Source organism: Misgurnus anguillicaudatus, chromosome 12 (assembly GCF_027580225.2).
Source record: "Misgurnus anguillicaudatus chromosome 12, ASM2758022v2, whole genome shotgun sequence".
NCBI classification, from domain to species: Eukaryota; Metazoa; Chordata; class Actinopteri; order Cypriniformes; family Cobitidae; genus Misgurnus; species Misgurnus anguillicaudatus.
Window position 1 is genome coordinate 32,187,802 of NC_073348.2, and position 18,830 is coordinate 32,206,631.

At 38.8% G+C, this 18,830-nt stretch overlaps 1 protein-coding gene across 25 annotated transcripts in view; it reads left to right on the forward strand.

Annotated features, from left to right (window-relative positions):
• The first annotated feature begins 806 nt into the window (after positions 1-806).
• Positions 807-18,830, forward strand: part of nbeaa (neurobeachin a) — a 158,548-nt gene continuing 140,524 nt past the window's right edge. For 7 of the 25 annotated variants that reach the window (XM_055208117.2, XM_055208101.2, XM_073874402.1 and 4 more), the window contains exon 1: positions 811-1,477. In XM_055208117.2, coding sequence (XP_055064092.2) covers positions 1,205-1,477 — 273 coding nt within the window. In that variant the 5' untranslated portion in view covers positions 811-1,204. Of the gene's footprint in view, positions 1,478-18,830 lie in introns of all 25 variants that reach the window. The other 18 variants (XM_055208095.2, XM_055208107.2, XM_055208104.2 and 15 more) reach the window with 6 other exon arrangements.

The following is an 18,830-nucleotide window of genomic DNA, read 5'->3' on the forward strand; positions in this document are numbered from 1 at the left end:
TTTTGATTCTATTACTTTGTACTTACTTTTTTATCAAAACGTGTCATGACACCTCATAAGTCTAATTTCGCGAGACTCACCCATTTGGGTTCTGAACAGCAATAAACATTGGGCGTGACATGAGGATGAGTAAATAGTGATAAAGTTTTAATTTTGGGGTGAACTATCCCTTTAATGGTTCTTTATGGAACAATACAGCCTGACAAAAAACTTTATTTTTTATTTTTTTAATGTGTAGCTCAAGTTTTGTTACACACCCTATTGAAGAATCCAGCTTATATAAGCTGGTGAGCTGGTTTGCTGGTGTATCAAGCTGGTCTAGCTGTGTTTTGGATACTTTTTAAGCTGGTCTAGCTGGACTTAGCTGGTCAGGCTGGAAGACTTGACCAGCTTTTCCAGGCTGGGAGGACCAGCTTAGACCAGCTTCTGCCACCTTATACCAGCTAAAACCAGCTACCATCGTATGCTGGTCTTTGCTGGATTTTTTTAGTAGGGACACAACCATATACAGAAATGCTATGACCCTGAGCACAGAATACAATTCAATAAAATAAATATATGGATTAGGAATAAAAAACAAAAGTTAAGGATAGAATGAGGTCTGAAATGTGTGTTGTGTTGTAAATTTGAAAAATTGCAACACAAAAATAGGATTGCACTATCAAAAGAAAACAATAAAATGTATAGGCTGCTACAACATAAGAATATCATGTAACAACCGTTGTATTATTTTGTTAAGGTCCAAAAATAGCACAATGCTGTGTTTTTATTGTCAAAAAAGAATACTCTGATTTGCCTAATGTTTAACGGAACGCACGTGCTCCAGCTCGGTTAGCATCAATAGGTTACCGCCTCTTGATTGACAGCCGAGCAGCAGCACGCAGGCGTTGTGAACGCTCCCGCAGACAGGGGGCGTCAACATGGCGTCCTGAGAAAGACAACACAGCTCGACACCGCACCGATCTCCGGCTGACAACGGGAGGAGAGAGGGACGAGCAGCCACAGACCGTCAGACATCATTTGGTCCTGTGTATTCCCCTGAAGGGCGTTTGGATGTGCACATCTCGGAGGCGGAGGACAGACACGTAACAACTGATCGAGAATTTTCCTTTTTCATTTTGATTTGATGCTGCCGCTCGGTCCTCGGTGATACAAAAGCAGGTGAGACCGAGGCGACCGCTCCTTTTCGGGATTCGGGTCGGAAATGTCGAGCGAGAAACCGGTTTTCCCACCGGGTTCCGCCTCGCTCACGGACCGAGAAGCCCTACCGCCAGCAGGTTCGGGGCAGCAAGTCTTAACGGGCTCTGTTACCGGGGACATGATGGTGTCTGGATCGGGCGCCGTGGTTCTACCGGCCGGGGTGATAAACCCCTCGGTTCCGATCCGGAATATCAAGATGAAATTCGCGGTGGTCATCGGTTTGATCCAGGTCGGGGAGGTTAGCAACAGAGACATCGTGGAGACCGTTTTAAATCTGGTAAGATGAATAATACAAATCTACATGCAGTGTTTTACGTACCGCGCATGTTATAGGATGATGTCATATGAGAATTGATTTCTTTTTTTTATATAAAGCGACCAGGTGATCAGATGCAAACAGCTGCCTCAATCCAAACATAATATATCCCCCAGAGAAATTTCTGCGTCTTTTGTTGACTTGTCAGTCAGATTCATTACTGCCATCAGTTTAAAGAGACAAAATATCGCTAGCACGTCGTAATTCATTTTCTCAGCGTATTAAACACAGTCAGTGGCCCGCAGGTTGCTGCATTTGTTTGCTTTAACGTTACAGAATTGAGACACTGTATCAACACACTGGCCTGCAATGACAATGACTCGCCAAATAAAGGAATACATCTATTTTCTTTGCTTGTTCCCTAATATTTTCACCGCCTGTATGGCATAGTCATAAATATAGGCCATGTATTAGGCGATATTCTCAATATTAGGCCTTTATTTTAGATGTGTAAATACGTCTGGTGCTAGCTGGTTACCCTACGCAGGAGTGGATTATATATTCAGGCCACGTAAACGTATTGCCTGTCATACTCCTTATTTTTAGGCTTGTCCTGGACAGTGTCTTGGCACCTGTTATGTCTTCATCTTCAACGGTGTACCGTTATGTTAGTTACGGCTGCTGTTTTGCTCACGGAGGCCACGCGCTTGTTGGATTAAAGCGGGTTTTAACAGAATGTTAACTCTTGTTATGAAACGGTATTGATAACGTATTATCAGCAATGCACGCTGCACAGGGTGTTTTTTTAATGGGAGAGATGAAGACATCCGGACATCGCTATCAATTACTATTGGCATAGCCAGGCCTTAGCGCTAATTGAAGCAGGTTGTATGATATGCACTGCAAGCGTTAAATTTAGGGACGCAAACGGATTCTCGTAATTCACTATTAGTACTATTTGATTATTAACTCATTCATCAAAAGTATTTAGAGATGTGCGAGCACGCGAGGATGCTGCAGCAGTCGCTCTATGCGCAGGGATGCAGAGATCCCCTAGCCGTGCATGTGGAAGCAGGTGGCGGAGGAGGGTGGGGGTTGCTGCAGTGGTGTTGTGCTCTGAAACCTCGAGCCAACGCGATTAAACCGCGGCGGGGGTCGAGCTTTCCCTGGATCGGTCATGTGACGCCTTGAGGTTCAGTCTTTCCTTGTACGTTTGGGATGAAATACGGCCGTATTGCGTAGCATACTACACATCACATGCTGCATACTGCGTTTTAAAGAATGGAACGCATGCGAAAAACGCACGGGTCACCTGCTAGTAAAGTATGTGTGGCATACAAAAGGATTAGAACTCCATAGCTAGCCCATAAAAATTACCATGGTAACCTGGTTTCCGCCACAATACATTCAGCTACTGAATTTATCCTGTGGTAACTTTGTATTATGCAACTACTCGTCGTCAGTCAATAATGCTAATGCGTTTCACAATAATGTAATTAACATGAGATGATTCAAAAGCTAACCTTAACCAGCAATTTGCAATATGTGTATAACATACGTTTTTGGTAATGTTAGTTAATACCAACAATTGCTAGTTCATGTAAGTTTATTGTGCATTAAGTTATTTTAACAGATACAACGTTTGACTTGAAATACAGTACATACGTTGTTTTAGCTAAAATGATTATAGACTGATGTATATTTTTACATTTTTAATTTAGTGTTTAATGTTAAGTTTTCCTGTTGCTCAATTGGTAGTGAGTTGCGTTAGAATTAGCAATATAAATGTCATAGGTTCAATTCCAGGGAACATGCAGTACTAAGGCTGTGTCCGAAACAGCCTACTTCCATACTATATAGTACGTAAAAAACAAGGGTGAGGCAAGTAGTATGTCCGCATTCATAGTATTCAAAAAACAATAGGCGAAAAGTACCCAGATGACCTACTACTTCCGGTGAGATCACTACGTGTTCATTTGATGGACACTTTACTATCCTGTGAGCCCCTAGGACAAGATTTATACAACGAAGAAGAAGACAGAGTGGCGTTGTTTTATTAAAAAATGCAGATATTCAAATCGCAAATACTTAAACAGCTGTCCCTTGTGGTTATAGACGGTTTCATCGGACGCACATGTGGTGACACGATCCACGTCTGGTCCGAACTTTACCTCCAGTTTCAGTTTTTTGAATGCCCTGACTAGTTGCTAAACTGAACTCTTGAACAAATACCTCGTCAAAAATAACAAATGTTTTGGTTTCCTAGGTAATCTACGTGTTGTTTATTTAGCTTGTTATATAAATTAACTACGTTTAAAGTACTTTGTTGTTATTTATTCTTAGCGGAGTTTACCGGAAGTTACGTAATGACCACGAAAGCCGCTTGTTTATGTTGTTACTGCTGAAACCATCTATATTGCGCTTGTTTAACGTCATTCCAGTTAATGACTAACTTGTTGTTATGAAGACGTATGTCACATGATGTATCAAAATGGTGGATGTAGTACATCCAAATACTATCCATATTCATACTATAAAGTACTGTTTTAACGGTCAATGAGTAGTTGACTGGCTTCATTTAATTCAGTACCTACTGTCAAAGTATGCGATTTCAGACACAGCTTAAGTCGTATAAAAACGTCTCCCAAATGCAAATAGGTGTTACCAAATGAAGAGTTTGGTTCCAAAATGAGATTTTTTTTGTCAAAACATGTTTATTATGTTATCATGTTTTTATTGTACTACTTAGCTGTATTTTTTATTTTTTTTAGTTATGAAGGTTTAAAAAAAACAACTACAGTTCGATTGATATTAATTAGAATGCACAAAAAACAAGTTTTTTTTAATAACCAAAACACAATAAAAACATGATAACATAATAAGAAACATTTTTGTCCATTTTTTAATTGAATTATTTCGTTTTGGAATCAAACTCTTCAAATAATAAAATAAATAAAATTATACATTTTGTTGTATTCCCAAAGTCTCTTAGTATTAAAGGGAATCTTGCATTAATATATGGTAAATTCATAGTTGAGACCATAAGTGACTGTTGCATGTTGGCACCATGGTTGTCATGGTGATTTTTAACGGAGAACCCTGAATGTCCCGAGCGTCGGTGAACAATATTTCTGGGTTCATGTGATTGGTTACACTGTGCACTAGAGGGAAAAGAGAAGCATTGCATATAGTGTTTGGCACAATGCCGACACAGAACTGTAGGTGGGGTAGACCTAATGTATTATTCAGCCTGTTCTGAAACCGCTCCTTGTGCCCGAATACAGCTAGTATCGATTGATGCTGAATGCCATTTAGAAGAGCAGATGTATCGTTCACCCTAATTAATTGGCGATTCAATTGAGGCAAATACGTGAGAGGTCTTCTTTATTTCAAGAAAAAGAGACACTCTAAACAAGCTTCTCTATAGGTTACGTGTTTATTTTTTTTGGTCTACTTAATTAACCAGTGTTCCTATGCAGCTGTGTACAATTGGTAGTGCGTTGCATTAACATTAGCAAAAGTTATGGTTTCCCAAAGGTCATTCATACAGATAAAATGTATACCTTGAATGCGCTATAAGTCCATTTAGATAAAACCTTCTGCCAAATGCATAAATGTATACTTTAAAGAGTTGCCACACATGCCTGCTGTAGGCTTTGTGCTGTAGGCTTGCTTTTGGCTTTCGCCAATTTCAGACTGAGGCCTAGCTTTATGCGTGCTAGATTCATGAGTACATCTGTGCTGTTACTCCCTGCTTTTGATTGAAATTCAGACCAGAGATCACATGTTGCGGAGCACCGCTGTTAGTCCCCGAATGTAATTAGACTTGTCCTCAACCCTGTGGCCTTACAGCGGTGTGCCAGCCATCCCTGCCAATCAGCTTTTGAACAAATGACACATTCAGGAGGCATTGAAGAAAAGGGGGTTACTTCTGATCTGGCTGTGAGATGAAAAGGTGTCCTTTGTCCCTTGTTTTAAGGGCACATCCCCAGTTCTTGCAGTGTGCATGCACTATTTCTCAGTGTAATCCTCTCACTAGTCTTTTCCAAATCACGTCTGATGTTATCTGCTGTATAAAGGGTCACAACATATTTTATTTAGCCTGGATTATGCAAAGACTTTCCTGACTATATGCAGGGCTTACAGCTCCCAGTGGAACTGACATAGTTACTATTGTAGTCTCAGATGCAATCTTGTAGAGTTCACCCTCTGATAAGAAATGGGCAATGTCATTTTGGCTATTATACTGTAGTACATTAATTATAGTTTAGGTTACCTTTTGAAGTTTTATGTAGCTTTAAATAATTAGTATGTTGTCATTTATTAACTATCATAATAATGTAAACCTGTTTGAAAATATTTCATCCATATAATAGCACAAAAGGATAAATATTTTGTAAAAACCGTCCTCTTCTGTTCCACTTATGGAAAGTTTAAAAAACATTAGTGTGAATAAAAATGATGACAGAATTTTCATTTATCCCATTAATACGGAAACTCTAATATGATTTGTGGGAATTTGGGAGCATGGTAAGGGAGTTACGATATTGTTTATGACAGGCTAACTTTATTTGTCTTTCTCTAATGCGTGGTCGTCCTTCACCTCCCACAATTCAGTTTCTCCTGTGAGAGCCACACTGAGCCAATCTGTTGTCTCTAGTTTTCTTTCTGTCTCTCTCTATCTATCTTTCTTTTCTCTATCCCTGTGTAACGCACACACACATGCACAGCCTCCAAGGGCCTGACGTTTAGACTCCCCTGCCATTAGCAAAGCATCATTGTTACCATGGAAACGGCACCATGGGACTTTGATGCTTGCTTCCCACCATACCAACTGTTGTCATCTCTTCCCGGCCAACCGGATCAGCACTGTGATCTGGACAGGAGGACGTATTAATAAATCTACTGAGGTGTAAAAGCAGTAGATGTTTAACACGAGTAAATCAGTGGATCAAATTGTGGCAAGGAGAATGTGCATGAAAGCGCGTTTAAACGTGGCCGCTTGACAGTGTTTTTTCAGCTAAGCACTTTGGTTGCTATGATAGTTTTTTATTTATCTGTCGTTGTATGATGCGGTGGTTGGTTGTTGTGGTATTTGTCCCACCCCTCCTCCACTGTGATTGGATGGCTGAGTGAAAAGTGACATTGACAATTGACTTTTTTTAGAGTTTTGGTGTCCTCAGAGTACATATGTTCTAGCTCAAAATAGCATATAGATAATTTATTATAGCATGTTAAAATGGACCCTTTGTAGGTGTGCAGGGAAAATTTGTTAGTTAAGGTGGTAGGGATGGGCGGGGCCAGGGGCGTGGCAATCAAAGGGGCGGGGCGTTCGCATCATGATGAAAATTAAAATATTTTATATTTTAACACTCAAATAAAACTTAATTTTTAAGAAACTATGACAGAAAATGAACACATGCAAGATTATTAATTAATTAAATGTTTTTACCCCTAACAGGAATAGCTGCGTGATGAAGTGAAACTAAAGGGTTAATATACACAAACCGAAGCAGATGTTGTAGAACGTCTGGCGAATGATGATAGATAGTGCAAAAATTGTAAAAACTGATTATTTTCCACTATTAATTACATTATCTTAAAGGAGTGTTACTACTGTAGCATGTAAATAATGCACATAAATAACGTGAGCAAGAGCTTTCAACAATTATATCGAATCAACAGGCACGTGAAACCTAGCTAGCAGGTTGCTCAAACAACAAAAATCTTACTTACTTTAAATTTGCAAGAACTATAGACTAATACAATAACAGGCTTAAATAAACCCAAAACAGAAGTCCACTTACAGATTTCACTGACACGTGTTTTATCAACTGGCTATCCTCCAGACATGACGGACCACGTCTTTATCTCATTTCGGCTGTGTGGCGCGGCTGCACACTCGCGGTGTAAAGCGCGTCCGCGCTATTCTCCAAGATGTTTTATCAACTGGCTAGTTATCCTCCAGACAGTGACGGTCCGGACCACGTCTTTCTCATTTCGGCTGTGTGACGCGCGTGCCCGCTTGTGGTGTGAAGCGCATCCGCGCTATTCTCCGAGATGCACTTGACGGGCTTTTGTGCAGCGTATATATATATATATATATATATATATATATATATATATATATATATATATATATATATATATATATATATATATATATATATATATATATATATATATATATATATATATATATATTTTATTTTTTTTTGGACGACCTAGTTAAGGCGGCAGGGTTTCCCAGCTTAGGCGGGCCACCCGAACTGCAAAGTGCTGCGGGAAACCCTGGTGTAAGCAGAAATGTGCCGTTTTTGAGTGTGTCCTGAGTTGATCTCTGCACTAAATAGCAGTGCCGTGGTTTGATAGTGCAGATTAAGGGCTAGTAGTATCCCCTTCTGACATCACAAGGGGAGCCAAATTTCAATGACCTATTTTTTACATGCAGAGAATGGTTTACTAAAACTAAGTTACTGGGTTGATCTTTTTCACATTTTCTAGGTTGATAAAAGCACTGGGGACCCAATTATAGCACTTAAACATGGGAAAAGTCTGATTTTCATGATATGTGCCCTTTATTCATAAAAATGTGCAGGGCAATCAACAATAGTCAAACAACATTCAGGAATCAACTGGAAATTATATTTGGCAGTACGTTTAATTGGTCATCCACTGAAAAAAAACATATTGACCATATTTTTCCTCATATCTTTATTATTATTAGTTTAGGTGAGTTATAAAACTATATTAGTTATCGTTAACATCCATAATGTAAGCGGGCCTATCCCTTTTAGAAAATGTATACTGATTAGGGTGCTACTTTGAGGTGTTTGTTTGTGTCTTTAGTACATGCTCAGGGGTTAATTTCCTTTATCTTCTCTCTCTCGTTCCCATTCATTCTCTTGTGGCTGAACTGTTGTTGTCTGCCCAATAGGGATCATCTCATTATTCACATCCACTCTGCAGAATCACCAAGGTCGGGATGGCGTGCACAGTCAGCACAAACAGTTCCTGTTGGGCACGTAAACAGCAGCACGGCTTACGTTGCTCATTTAAGATGTGACTGTGCATAGACAGATTAACAATAAACAGCATCTCTAAATGGGATAAAGTGGCATAGCACACCCACAGGTCGGCATAATGCAGGAAAACCTTTGTTACACAGGATCTTTAACATCTAAGGATGGGACAACACAGAAGCGGATATCAAAACAGCCCTTTACGATTAGATAAGCAACGTAATGAATTAATTAATCGTTTACTGTACATTTACATTTCAGACATCCCAGCAGATGCGAACAAAGCCGCTGTAATCTTCTTTACCTCCCGCTGTAAGACTGATCTGTTGCTTTAATGAAAGTGCACGCATTAACCCGTGACAGTGCTGCGTCATGGGTTTATGTTGCAAGTTATGCACATCCCTAGTATACTTTATGCTATGTCTGCCCACTGCTACAGTACAGTCAGAGTCATCATAACTCATTTAATACTCTCAGACTTGAATGGCTGAGGACATCAGTTTGAAAGCTAAAGGTTTAATAGCATCGGGTATTGTTGTTAAGTCCTTGAGACGGGGATTCCATAAAACCTGTCAGTTTTGTTGCAAATAAAGCATGCACAGGTGGGATGAAGTCCTGGCATCTGTCATTTTTGTCTAGCCACCTTCACTTTAAAATTACGTAGGCCAGTACTTTGTGAGCATTCGTCTATCCATCTATCTATATGCTGCCAGTGTCTTTTCCTTGTCTAATAATCTTTATCTAGATTTGTTTTTATTTAAATAGTCTGCCACATTACATTTGATAAGGTGTGTGCTCAGGCAACACCTTATCAAATCAAGAAGCCCTGATAAAGAATGCACTTTTGGAGAGATATCCTAATTCTGGATCTGTCCACTATAGTCTTTTCATAGTCGTGTTAGTTCTTGACTGTCCAGGGCTTTTTAAGAACACAATTTATCTCTTTTGATGGGGGTCTCTTTGAATGCAATCTCTATTCCAAAGCTGTTTTAACCCAGATAAGGTGGTATTGTGAGAAGTGACGTCAATCCTGAATCTATGATGTGTCTGGATGAGAGCCCAGAACCTGACACCGAAGAAGTTTTTGATGGTCTGTGACCATTATAAATTGCCTGTGTTTCATGGCAACAGGACTATACTTGTATGGCACATATTTCATTTCAAAAATCTTTGTCGCTGTTAGCTGATAATTGAATTATTAGTTGGTCAAGTGCTACTACTTTATTGTTGTTTTATGGGATGTATGTCAGCACAGTTATTTTGCCTTTAAGGGCATAGTAATAAAATGGCAATAAATCTCATGAGCGCAGTTGCCCCTTCTGGGTTTTAAACGAATACCTGTCATAAGGTGGATCAATTGAGGTGGAACTTAGAAAACTTAGATTCATCTAAAAAAATCTATAGATTATATTTAGGCAGTAAATTTATGTTTGTGCCTGTGAAATCCAGATTTAAAGGACACAGTTTTTTTGTAAATATATTCATTTTCCAGCTCCCTTAGAGTTAAATATTTGATTTTTACCGTTTTGGAATCCATTCAGCTGATCTACGGGTCTGGCGGTACCACTTTTAGCATAGCTTAGCATAATCCATTGAATCTGATTATACCATTAGCATCTCGCTAAAAAATAATCAAAGAGTTTCGATATTTTTCCTATTTAAAACTTGACTCATCTGTAGTTACATCGTGTACTAAGACCGACGGAAAATTAAAAGTTGCGAGTTTCTAGTCAGATATGGCTAGGAACTATACTCCCATTGTGGCGTAATAATTAAGGACTGCGCATTGATATTACGCAAAATAGTCCCCTTGGTAACTTTCAAAAGCAGGGGACTATTTTCGGGCACTGTGTAATATCATTGTGCCTCCTGCAACCATGTTACGCTAAAAGTGGTAGTGCCAGACCCGGAGATTGGCTGAATGGATTCCAACACTGTAAAAATCAAATGTTTAACTCTAGGGGAGCTGGGAAATTAGCATAGTGGAGTGTCCTTTTAAGTTTCAATCTATTTATGAGATTAGGAGCATCAACGTTTGATTTCCACCATTGATTTCACATTGATTTTAATATTTGACATGACCTTACTCAGTGAATATTAAAGATTTCAAGGATTTATTTTCACAGAATGTAGGATGAGTTTATGATTTTATTTTGTGCTTGTGTTTCTTCATACGGTTCTAAACACATCTCACAATTTGCTGCAAGGTCAGGTTCATTGATATCAGAAGCTTTCATACACAGTAAAGTGGTGCATGAATGTAATCATTGTCTAAGTGGGATGTAAGGAGAGAAAAAGAAGGAGAAAAGGAAGTACAATTGAAAGTTTTAAGAGGAAAACCATTCAGTTTAATCAGAGATCAACTGCTTATTGTTCCGTTATTATTGTTTCAGAGCTGCTGTGAATGTTAAGTGCACATGCAAAATTCACTTTTACAAGGTTTTTGTACATAAATGTGTGTTGGCAGTGACACAACAACCCTACAATTAAAAAAAATCGACCTTGTCCTTCTTTAAACCACAGCAGGCTCATTAGAAATGCTGTTAATGTGACATCACACTGATAAAGCCCCGCCCACAACCAATGACTAAATGGTTAATTTTACCCCAAAGCTTTTTGTTACAAACATGAAAACAGCGCTTTTTTGCTCCCACCCAAACAGGGGCATTTTGGACATGCATTTGAGCTAAAATTTCACAGACACAGTCTAGGCACACCTAAGACTTATATTACATCTTGTAAAAATGGGCATAATATGTGCCCTTTAAGATAAAACGGCTTTGGTTATTTCATAGATCCTTTTCTAATTGAATAGTAACTGTAACATAGCAATTTTATATTTCCTTCTCTAGATACGATGTCCCAACTTTTTCTTGTCCCACAAAGTTGTTACTATTTAGCTTAGACATGCAGTGTTGGCAGAAATGTCATGTTCCTCTGGCATTACAAGCCTTCTGGAAGCTTTGATCGGCAGGTTTGTGTTAGTATAAGCTGTTCTGTAGCGGATAAAAAATTCTTGAGAACTAAATCAAGGGCTAAGAACCTTCAGCTACTGCATGAAAAACTCACAAATCACATCTCCATTTGCACTAAAGAAACATTGTGTAGAAGGTCCATTGTAATATTTATTTTCTTGTCACGGGTGCCTTATTTTGGGTTACATCATTAATAAGAACAAACGTTGTTGGGAATACCGCGTCCTGTATATCGTATTTACAAGAAACTCCAAAGTACCTTAATAAATTCTTTGCTTTTACCCAAAAACCCTACTGCATATACAGAAAAACACTAGTGCGCTTTTGCTACTGTTTTTGTTCCCTTTTGTGAGAACAGTTACTCCCAATAGACCTGCGTGTTTAACAAAAAATACTTTCCTTTAGTTTTTTATTTTGTTTTTGGAGAACCGTCTGGCACTGCATGACTGCAGACAAATGGGTGATGTTTATCAACCAGATAAAAAATACTCAAGTGCTACAGTACACAGCATCTAACAGACCGCGCCCTTCTTTTCAGACACCCCACCCAACAGACACCTCTCCACCTCTGACTGGCAAACACAAAGGCTTGCAATGCACATATACATTTGTGTTGTAGACATGTGAATATGTGTTTGTGGTAGGGATGCTCCGATCAGGATTTTTGCAGACCGATACCGATCACCGATTTGTTGTCTTCTTGATCGGCCGATACCAATGCCGATACCGATTTTTCAAGCTGATATGCAAGCTCTTTGATGACTGTAACTGTTAACATTTTTTCTAGATAAAGTAATACCACAGATGTTGCCTTTGTTATATTACTTGCAGTAATTGGGTATATTATTGTTTTAATAGAGAATCAAATAAATCAGCACAACAAATATTTCTTCTGCAAAGAGAAATTTAATATGCCTTTAAAAAGGCTTATGTCTGTAAAAACTAATGAAAATAAAACACTTCGCAGTCTTTACTGTATGAATTAAATATACACGCATTCGTATGAAGTACAACAGTTCTTTAGTGAAGAGCAGATAGTGATTTTATTGAGAGATGAATTAGGTTACTGTAGCTTTAAGACTTGACTGAGATCGCTCTGTCCACGTGCACTCACTGATGACAGGCTGCTGTGTGCGTGCGGCGGGTGTATGCAGATGAGAGCAGCTGTGAGGAAAAATAAAAGTTTAAACGCTCAAAACTTTAAAACGCATGCAAATAATAAACTTTTGACATGAGGATGCAATTGTGCGCGATAGATATGTGTTGTATACGCTGTTTGATGGGGATGTGAAGACGGGTCGCGATGTTAGGACCGGACCGCGTCCTCGTAGAAAATACACATATCTCTGTGAAGGCAAAGAGAGAAATGCAAATCTACACGTCGCTCATCAGCCACGGGTTATAAAAATGCTCTCACTGCGTAAAAATGGTCTCTACGTGCAGCCGCATTGAGGAGCCATATCATGACAGACAAAAGTAAACAGAAAGATCGGTTCACGAGATCGGCAAATTTAACGAGGACCGATCGAGTCATTTAATGCCGTTATCGGCCGATACCGATCTGCGGCCGATCGATCGAAGCATCCCTAGTTTGTGGTAGTGGCACTAATATAAATTCACCAATTCAAGGTCTATCTTCTCCTCTAAGGCTGAGCTAAAGGGTCATATTTCTTTAATTCTGTGCTGCTTAGAAAAAAAGGTTCATTTTTCCATCAGTGTCTTTCAGACAGCACTGGATCTATTATGGAAAAGGGCAACAGGGAGAAGAAATGCTTTTAAGCCCCTCCAACACACTCCAAGGACTGGTGTGTCTGTCTATAAAAATAAATAAATAAATAAATACATGTATGTACATATACACATATATAGGCCACTTATGTACCTGCTCTGGTAATACACAAAAAATGTCTTTCTGCTGCAGCTGCTGACTGTCTGGGTCGCCCTCATCCTTCATCTCACACACACACCCCTTTTTTCGTACAGACAGCCAATTGCATTCTCTGATACACAGCGTATGATGTTGGATTTGCCAATGTTTTTGCTCCAGACGCCCCCACCACACACACACACACACACACACACACACACACACACACACACACACGGCACATCTTCCTTGTACTTAGTAAGAATCATATAAAATTCATGTTGGCCTAGTTTTTTGCCTGCCCGCTGTCTGCACTTGCTATAAGCAGTATGGTGTGCTATGTGGACAGAATTAAACGGGCTACAGAGATGTTTCACCATGAATGTTGTTTCTGTTTTATTAGAGAAAAATTTATGGGGTTTCTTGCCAACATATCGGGAGATGGTAAAAAATTAGTTTATTAAACGAAATAGTACCACAGGTAAATATAAAAACAGATAAGGTAAATATTACACTGCAGCATGCTACAACATTACTATTCCCCAGGGGCCAAATTAGTGGATATTACTGTAATTTAATTCACAATAATTGTGGGTAATATTTGAGATAATTGTGCCATAGTGTACAGTATGTTGATATGGCAATTAAAGGAAAATTATTACCCTTTATATAATTATTTTGTTGATACAGTATTTTTAACTCTCTAACAAGTCATATTGTTCCAAACAAGAAATCAGGACACCTTCAATAAACAGGAATTTTCAAGATTTGTAAACATTTTTCCAGTTGTTTAAACAGTACAGCAGGGAAGTATCAGAGCAAAGATAATGTTTTTTCGATCCTAAGAGAACACACAAATAAAAATATATAGATCAAATGCATTGTTATGCTGCGTACACACACCAAAACAAAGGCATCGCGTCAGAGTCTTGCACGAGTCCATTTTTGCAGACCCGCTCCCGCCCGCACCCGCAGAGTTCAGCACCAGATCCGACCCGTCACCCGTGATAATATCAAAATTAAATACGGACCCGTTAATATTTGGCCCGTTACCCCACCGGTACCCACACACGCATAAATCACACACGCTAAAATCATTCAAATTAAAGTGCTTTATTTTTGATCTCGTACCTCTCTCAACATCACAACAGCATCATGAATAGGCTATTGAAACAGGCTAAAGTGCGCTTTGTATTGCGCCATTCAAGTAGCCTAACATCGGCACAAATGGAACCTGATAACTATACACAAATAGACCCATTAATAAAAAAGAACAAGAAAAAATACAACCTACCTGCACAACCCCTGCTGTGCTAGAAATGCTTTCTAAGAGAAGACGTTCCCAGTTTCTGGCTATCAAAGGCAAAACTTTATGCAAGCTCGCTCCAACTAGGCTACGAGAAGCATCAACAAAGGTCGCGCACTGTCGCAGTGGTGGTGACGTGATGGGTCAAATGTCATATGTTGCGCGTGTAATGTAATTTAGACATACAAATTTTGCACATATATTTTCATTCGCGCTACTACACCCGCCCGCATCCCCACCTGTGAATTTTAGGAATCTCACAATCCACCCGTTTTAGACACTTATGCGGGTATCCGCGGGTACCCGACCCGTTGCAGGACTCTGCATCACGTATCCTCACTCTAGATTACTCGCGTCATGTGAATTTTCTCCTAAAGTTGAATAATTTTAACTTGCGCAGAAGACGTATTTGAGGCTAATAGTGTGTGTTTGCATCATTCGCATTGGCGCGCGCAAATTTGCGACTATCTAATCTATTTGGGCAAATAGTTCAATTCGCTTCTGATGTGTACGCAGCATACTGTAAAGCCCGATTTATAGTCGTGTGTAAGTTCTACGCTGTAGCCTGTGCGTAGCTCTGCGTAGCCTGGCGCGCACCTCGCAAAAATTTTAACAGCGCGTCAGTTCTACGCGGACCGCAAGCGCTGTGATTGGTCCACCAAAACCCCTCCCGTCAGGTAAAAAAACTGCGTCATAGGTATTTCCATTTGCGACGGTGAAAACAAAGATGAGCCAAGTTGAGGAGTGATTTAACTCAAACTTTAACAAAAGTCGCTGTTTATTTACTTCCATCCTTGCTGGTCTTCTCAAATCATCCACAACAAGTTGCTGTTTCTTCTTCGTTTGTGGGTTAAATTTCCAAGCTTCTTCTCTGACGATCGCGCTGCTACTGTGGTTACACACGTGGATACTGCCTACCAGCGGTTTGCGCGTGTGTTTGCATGTCGACGCGGAGGACGACACAAAAGTATAAATGAAAAACGAAGTGGAACCTACGCCGTAGGACCTACGCACGACTATAACAAGCCCTTAAGTCACTTTGGAGCATCTGTCAAATGCATAGGTGTAAAAGTTAGATTTGCTTGCATGATTGTTTAATATTTACGATTGTTTAATATTGTTGAATGAAAAAGCCTATTTTTTCGTACACTTTAAAATGCATCCACACTGCCAGCTTTTTTGCTGCATTTATAAAGTGTGTGGTTATTGGTTAAACATTATTGTTTTGCCAAATTTATTCCACTTTTGCATTTCTTCATCCGAACACCAAAAATGCTTTTTTGTTCGGACAGTATAATTTGGTGCATCCCTATTGGCAAATTTTTCGTTCAGCAAATAAGAGTGCAGCACAGAGTGACCACATTTAAATCTATTCCTCATACAAGTGTCTAGTTTGCACACAGTACAACGCATACTAGCAGAACAATGTTTTGAAGTGTAATGTAAATGTAAAAAAATTTTTTTTAAGTGTTTCCTCTTTTACACGTGTCTATTCATATGACCATGCAGACTAGACCATGTTGCGTCGGTAAAGGGTCTGTCCTCCACCATGCCCTCTAGTGTACTTAGCCTTTTGACTCATTCTTCGTTGGCGTTAGACAGAACAGAGGGAGGGCGGTAAAAAGGGAGAGCGAGAGAGAGAGAGTTGCAATGAAAGGGGAGGGTTTGGCTATAGAACAAAGGTTAGTTGGTTGCCTATAGAGTAGTTGACCAATTGGTCTTGTGTGTCTAGGCTGCTTTCATGTTCTCCCTACCCCAGAGGGGGTTTTGGGGTCTAGAGGCACGGTTTTAAAAGTTTTTTTTAATACATTTTTAAACTAGTCAGTTTTAGTCATCATCTCATCTGTTCTTGCTCGCCTTTATCAGACACTAAAACGCTATTGTGTTGAATGCTGTAGAAATAAACAGCTCAAGAGGTTTGTTTAGGATCAACATTGTGTTGGTTCTGGTGTTGGGAGCGCAGGCCTGCGGGTTGGAAGGGAAAGATAAGCCAGACAAGAGGATTTGAATCGGCTTTACGGACTGGAATGCTGATCTTTGACTCATTGTTGCTCTGTACAATTGTGCAGTTGCTGGGAATACGCAGACATGTTTTCGTTTCATTGAATAGATGACTTTTAAAATGTGGTATTTTATATTTATCCTTCTGCATATTTTATTTGTAGGTAAAGAAAATGTGCCCTGCTTGGCTCTGTTTTATCTCTCAGTGTGCCTGCTCTCTTCCAGATATGCCTGAATATCTTTGGCTTAAACGCAGTTGCTTAAATTCCTTTTTAACTGCTTTTTATTTTTAACATGCAAATGAAATCTCAAGGTCACTCAAACATCATTTTAGTTGTCAACATGTGCAAATAAGATCTATTTATATAGTTGCCACCAGCTGTTTAGGAAAAGCATCTTGAAAGCTCTGCGACAGTAGATATGTTTATTTCTGTTCGCACAAAGGCTACATTTAATAGCGTGATACACAATTTGTCATTTTATTCATGGATATTCTCTGTCAGTGATTTAGAGTTTCATAAAACTAGAAAGCCAGTGCTGCTTGCTATGAAAAGCATTATACCTGGTTTACGGTCTTAGTTTTTCCATACACTTTATTTTAAGGTGTCCTTCTTAAGGGCAGTTCACATTATAACGATAACTATAAAAAATATAGTTTTAAAAATCGTTTTATATTAAAGACAATAGTGGAGTTCACACCACAACTATAACGATAAAGATGAGTATTAGCATAAATTGTGGACGCTAATATAGTTATCGTTATAGATAACGTTATAGTTTTCGTTATAATGTGAACGGCCCTTTACTTTGTTATTATATAATTAAAGGTGCAATATGTAAATTTTAGCGGCATCCAGTGGTGAGGTTGCGAATTACAAACAACGGCTCAGCCCACTGCTCACCCTTCGCTTTTAAAACGAAGCTACGGAACAAAACACTGAAAAAACACGTAATCGACAGAGACAACTTAGTAAAAAAAGTTTGTCCATTAAGGGCTTCTATAGAAACATGGAGGCACAAAATGGCGACTTCCACGTAAAGGGACCCTCTGTGTATGTAGATAAAAATGTCTTATTCTAAGGTAGTAAAAACATAACAGTTCATTATAAAAAGAGAAAGAGAGAACCGTTCCAACGTTGTTGTATGTGGAATGATACGAATAATGTCTTTGTGTCAATTTATTGTTAAAAATTCTAAGCAAGTATGCACTTCACATATGTAACACATGACCTTTCGACGTGATTACATAATATGTGCGTCACACGGCTAGTGCAAGATTGCGTAGTGCAAGTTATCCTTTAATATTACAATATGTATTTAATGTACTTAATATAGGGTTACGATTACAGTTTAGTTTAGGGTTGGTTGCATGTAGTTATTCATAATTTACTGTTATTGCTACAGTAAGTACATGTAACATGTATCAAAGACACAAGTGTTTTTTTTCTTATTCATGAAGCTAGTTTTAATAGTAGCAGTGTTTATCACTGATTCTCTTTTGGCCAAAGACTGCCTAATTATTTTTATATTATAGGTTTACTTTTTTATTATATCTATCATATACTTCCTTGTTTGATTCAAGAACATTTTTATTTCTCTTGTGCACTGAAGTATTTTGCTACTTGGTCCTGAAGAAAAATAAAAAAATATATAGTGTTTAGTGTATAGCAATAAAGTGTTTAGCAATAATTTGCGTCATTTACAGGCCATTCACAAATTAAGGATTTCTGTAGGCACCTGTTGACATGCACCGTGCGTTAACAAATATTTTTTTCTTTTCTGATAATATAATTCGGTCATAAATTTTTACATTCGGTTAATGGTTAACTGGTCAATTTGAAACTAGTTGTGTGTTTTTTCGAAGGATACTGGTGTCTGTCATCAATTGATGGATAACAGATCTGACCTTGGTGTGACCCAGATTGCCTTTTGTCATTAATGGTCTATGGTCATTAAAGTACTATAGTCATTTACAATCAATACAATACAATCCCAAATATATTTATAATTTTAGTGTGCATATATATGTGTGTACTTGCTATGTACCATGTGCCTTTGTTATAACACAATATAATTTGTGTAGACAGTCTGACATTTAATTTGACTTGAGTGCTTCAGTTCACTTTTCTGGCATGTGGGGTGCAGGACCCAGGGTCTAAGGTCAAGCCTTGCTTCATTCAGCATTAGCAACAAGCTCGGTTCC